Raw genomic sequence first — 5,000 nt, 5'->3', positions numbered from 1 at the left:
GGACCAAAAGAAGTGAGGAATGCAGGACTCGAGAGCTCTCCACCAGTCATTTTCACCGCAAGTGCCTTAAACATCTCAGACATCATGGAGCATTCAAACATGGAGATACGTCAGCCATTAAACATCACCACCATCATCATCATCATCCTCATCATCATCATTATCATCATCATCATCACCAGCCTTCACTCATCGCCAAGATTCCCATGGCACGGATCCTTGGAGAACCCGAGGAGGAAGCGGAACAGGATGAGGACGAGGACGTGTGGAGACCCTGCTTCAGAACCATGGAAAAGGTTACGATCACAGACGTGACCACAAACTTTTTAACTGTCACCATCAAAGAGAGCGACACAGACAAAGGCTTCTTTAAAGACAAGAGATGATTCCGTTTCTGTTGCTGATTATCAGCTACACTCTTCTGCAGCTACATTACGATGTTCGTTATCCTGGACCAGGCTGAACATCATCCGTTTGGAAAGCAGGATGAGGAGCACAAAGAACAAATAATAAACTCTCCTCCCAGGACTGTGAATCATAAACTAAAGCTAAACCGTGTTCTGGAATATTATTAAATACTCATCATAATTGTAATAATATTGTGAACAGTGATAATGTTATTGCAATGAACATTTTAAAAAATGACACAAAAAAATGAATACAGTGAAGTGAAGTGACACAAGAACCATTTCTGTTTCCCTGAAAATCATCTGGATGTTCTGGACGCTCTTGTTGTTCTTTTTGACAACGGCACAAACGGAAAGGAAACCAAAAATGGTTCTTTTTTTTTTACTCTAAAACTCTCAGCTTGCTCTGTTTTTAAAGCCTGTATTCGATTCACAAGCACTAAGTATTTGTTTCTGCTTCTTTCTCATCACCTCATGCTGTATATTAGGATCTCAAGATATAAACATTTTATTCCATTTTCTGTGTTAAACACTGAACCGTGATGGCCACGGGATTGGACCAGACATTTGCATGCACTAGAAAAGCTTTCAGTTTGGAGCTGAGTCTTTGTCTGGGATTATAAATGTATATAGATGTATGTTTTTGGCTCATGGAGACTTTTTCTTTTTAAAAAAAATATCAAGAAGAAGAAAAAAGACTAACTTTTTTAAAACCACAAGTAATATACTAAATATATATAACACTGTTAATATGTGTGTGTTTGTTGTTTTGGAAATTTGATTTATTTGTCTTTACTTTTCCTACTGGACCTTGATTTCCTGAAGTCCGAATTAAGAAAAAAAAATAGATTTAAAAAAAACCACAGGATCGCTTGACAAAGTGAGGGGAAGAAGAAGCATTTTGTCTGCGCAAATTAGCACTGTGTCAGTATTCAACATGATTTTTGCGGACATCACGCGTGAGAGAGAGAGAGAGAGAGAGAGAGAGAGAGAGAGAGAGAGAGAGAGAGAGAGAGAGAGAAAATTACATGTCTTTTCTCTATGTAAAAAAATACAGGAACCGACGTGCATTTTCCATAAGCGTGTAAGATGTCTTATTTATTTATTTATTTATTTATTTATTTATTTATTTATTTGCATATCTACTTACACATGTGTATCAGGTGTATAAGATGACACTTACTCAGCAGAATTTATTGCTGCACTGTTTTTGCCCAAAGCCGCCCGTTAAATGCGCATTTCTCTGTAGAATTCGGATCATTTCCTTTGTCCTTTACATTTAGGCAAAAAGAAAACACGTATTCGTAAAATTATATTCGTCTTAATATGTGATTTTTTTAAGCAGCCGGTCAGTGATTTTGGAGTTTTTTTCCACGCATTATTTGTTTCAGAAACATTTCACCTGATCGCTTAACAAATCGATTTTTCTTTTTATTCTTGTTACTTTATACAGGGCGTCGTGTCAAGAGAAACTGCTTCCAAGAGCAATAAAACACACTGATATTAAAAATCTGGATTAAACGGAAATAAATGTCGTGAACTCACTGCATATCGTTTATTACACGTGATTAAAGTGAACACGTGACACGCCGCTTTGCACGTTAAAGAGGAAATCATTAAATCATTACAATTGGTTATTGTAAATCGTTGTTTTTTTCCTGAAGGACCAGTGAACACATGGATCTGTATAACACAGGTGAGTGTAATTAAAGGAAAGAAGAAACTAATGAAATATTTCAATAAAAAGAAAGAATGAGTGTTTTCGATGCTGTTCCATTTATTATAAGATCAAATGCTCCAGTGACGTCATTTTATTGAGCTAAAGGTATATCCTTAAGTTTATAAGTTAAGGTCCTGTATTGTGAGTGCAGAAATAAACACACAAGAACAAAACTGCAAAGCAGGAGTTTATTCTAGAATAAGAAGAAACTCTTTCTAAACTCTAAAAGCTTCTACACAGTAAAGAAGGCTGGTGTTGAGTTCATGTGCTGCAGAGATGAGCAGTGTGTGAGATGTGAGAGGGCACATTTTTATTCTGTCGGTATTTGATGCTATAGAAGATAAAGAGATACAGCTTTCCTTCGCAAGTCTTCATTGTCAAAGCTCGGCGTCATCCTTATCATCATCTTCATCATCTTCATGTTTTCATGCTGTTGATGAAATGAGCATTGATAAGCCTAAAGTTTGTGAGTTAACGCACACCCTGTGGCCTGTAATGTAAGTCAACACAGTTAATGTGCTGATCTGGAATCAGGGGACAATGACGACGTTAAGACTTCTAACTGTACAGCTTAAAATAAGGACGATGTATAAAGTATTTAGCTCTGATAGTGCTTTTAAATTGGATCCTCGGTGTTAAGAGCAGTGATAGATAGCAGTGATAGGGGGCAGGAGTGAGACAGCAATCAATTCAGTTCTCCCATTCATTCATTCATTCATTCATTCATTCATTCATTTTCTACCGCTTATCCGAACTTCTCGGGTCACGGGGAGCCTGTGCCTATCTCAGGCGTCATCGGGCATCGAGGCAGGAGGCAGGATACACCCCATCCCATCACAGGGCACACACACTCTCATTCACTCACACACTCACACACTACGGACAATTTTCCAGAGATGCCAATCAACCTACCATGCATGTCTTTGGACCGGGGGAGGAAACCGGAGTACCCGGAGGAAACATGTAAGAACATGCAAACATGTAGGAACATGCAAACTCCACACACACAAGGTGGAGGTGGGAATTGAACCCCCAACCCTAGAGGTGTGAGGCGAACGTGCTAACCACTAAGCCACCGTGTCCCCCTCAGTTCACCCAGTTAACTAAAATTTTACAGAGTAGATATGTGTATATCTTCAGTGTGAGTGTTTGATTTGCTCACTTCTTTAGAGCATCATAACAAATTTGTGAAATCTTAATTTAAATGTCGAATTGAATGTGAGTAGAATATATACATTTTCTCAGCCTATGTGCTAGATGCTGATTTGTTGTTGTTGTTGTTGTTGTTGTTGTTGTTTGTGTACCTACATGGTTAGACGGGGTAACCATAGTTACTGTTACAGCGAGGAGCACAATGAGGATTCAACCAGTTTTCATGGTTTGTCTCACGAGCTCTGAGCTCCAACTGTTGCATATACAACATGTGTTCCTATGGAGAGAGAGAGAGAGAGAGAGAGAGAGAGAGAGAGAGAGAGGGACAGGGGTAGAGGGAGAGAAAGAGCGACAAAGAGAGAGGGAGAGAGAGTGAGAGGGAGAGAGAGAAGGTAAAAATTCATTGATTCAAATTTATTTATCAATAATCAATATTATGTAATAAATTAATATTGAATCTAATGTCTTTGTGTTTGTGTGTGTGTGTTCGTGTGTGTGTGTGTGTGTGTGTGTGTGTGTGTGTGTGTGTGTGTGTGAGTGTGTGTGTGTGTGTGTGTGTGTGTGTGTGTGTGTGTGTGTGTGTGGCATGTAGCTCGTCTCCTACCCTCATCGGCTCATCAGGATAACCAGGTTTCTGTCTCTTACTGCGGAGAAGTTGCTTAGCGGAGCTTTCCTTCATCACAGGATTTGCTTCTATATGGGAAATGAGAACGTTTCAGTAAACTGTGTATTAACTGTGTAATAATAATAATAATAATAATAATAATAATAATAATAATAATAATAATAATAATAATAATAATCTTGTCTTCAACATGACTTATATTTTCAGATTAATGAGATGTTTCAGCAGTTCAGTGTGAAAAAGAGGATCAGCTGAAAACAACTTCTGTATTTATGTATAGCTTATAAATGAATGCAAATATATTTCAGAATCTCTCTCTCTCTCTCTCTCTCTCTCTCTCTCTCTCTCTCTCTCTCTCTCTCTCTCTCTCTCTCTCTCTCTCTCTCTCTCTCTGAACACAAAGTGTTCATTCATCCAGTCTTGTCCCCTGGGAGCCCCTCATGACCCACTGCTCCAACCTTGAGGCTCCATACAGGCAAAACAGCCACGTAGCAAACACTTTACACCTTCACTTTACTCTCTGTCTCTCTCTCTTTCACACACAAACACACACACACACACACACACACACACACACACACACACACACACACACAAACACACTACAGAGAGAGAGAGAGAGAGAGAGAGAGAGAGAGAGAGAGAGAGAGAGAGAGAGAGAAAGTCTCTCACAAATTTGCAAATAAACATAAAATAACATAGCACATTTGTCTGTGCATGAAATCTGAAATTAGAAATAAAAACACACAAAGATCTCATCGGAAAAATATTCAGAGAAACATAAACATGATGAAGGTTGATGAAGAGACTTTACATTATCTGAGATCATAAACACAGGAGTTTCTTCTTAGTGAAATGTTAATAAAGCAAAATAACTGTAACTGAGTTTCAGAAACAGAAGCATGCTCTTTAAACCATTTCTATGAAAGCTTCATATTTATTTTGCCACAGCAATCTTTTGTAAACAATCTTTTGCCTCCTGATTAATGACAGTGATCATGAAAAATCCACACAACCCAATAACATCTTCTTCTTCTTAAAAGTTCTAGTTTTTGACTTTACAGAAATGTGAAAATCACCAAGAGATTTACTGTAG

The 5,000-nt window shown here is 38.2% G+C and overlaps 2 protein-coding genes across 3 annotated transcripts in view; one reads left to right on the top strand and one right to left on the bottom strand.

Moving 5' to 3' along the window:
* The window catches only part of cbx8b (chromobox homolog 8b), a 3,601-nt gene extending 2,185 nt beyond the window's left edge, over positions 1-1,416 (top strand). For both annotated transcript variants that reach the window (XM_027168280.2, XM_047813084.1), the window contains exon 5: positions 1-1,416. This exon is cut by the window's left edge and continues 463 nt beyond it. In XM_027168280.2, coding sequence (XP_027024081.1) covers positions 1-386 — 386 coding nt within the window. In that variant the 3' untranslated portion in view covers positions 387-1,416.
* Positions 1,417-2,301: 885 nt separating this feature from the next.
* c5h17orf67 (chromosome 5 C17orf67 homolog) overlaps positions 2,302-5,000 on the bottom strand; it is a 3,044-nt gene continuing 345 nt past the window's right edge. The window contains exons 2-4 of the mRNA XM_027168320.2: positions 3,884-3,972; positions 3,436-3,556; positions 2,302-2,557 (exon numbers count right to left, since the gene is read on the bottom strand). Coding sequence (XP_027024121.1) covers positions 3,440-3,556; positions 3,884-3,972 — 206 coding nt within the window. The 3' untranslated portion in view covers positions 2,302-2,557; positions 3,436-3,439. The remainder of the gene's footprint in view (positions 2,558-3,435; positions 3,557-3,883; positions 3,973-5,000) is intronic.

This window comes from Tachysurus fulvidraco, chromosome 5 (assembly GCF_022655615.1).
Source record: "Tachysurus fulvidraco isolate hzauxx_2018 chromosome 5, HZAU_PFXX_2.0, whole genome shotgun sequence".
NCBI lineage: Eukaryota > Metazoa > Chordata > Actinopteri > Siluriformes > Bagridae > Tachysurus > Tachysurus fulvidraco.
The sequence above is the reverse complement of the archived record's forward strand: the minus strand, read 5'-3'. Positions and strand labels throughout refer to the sequence as shown.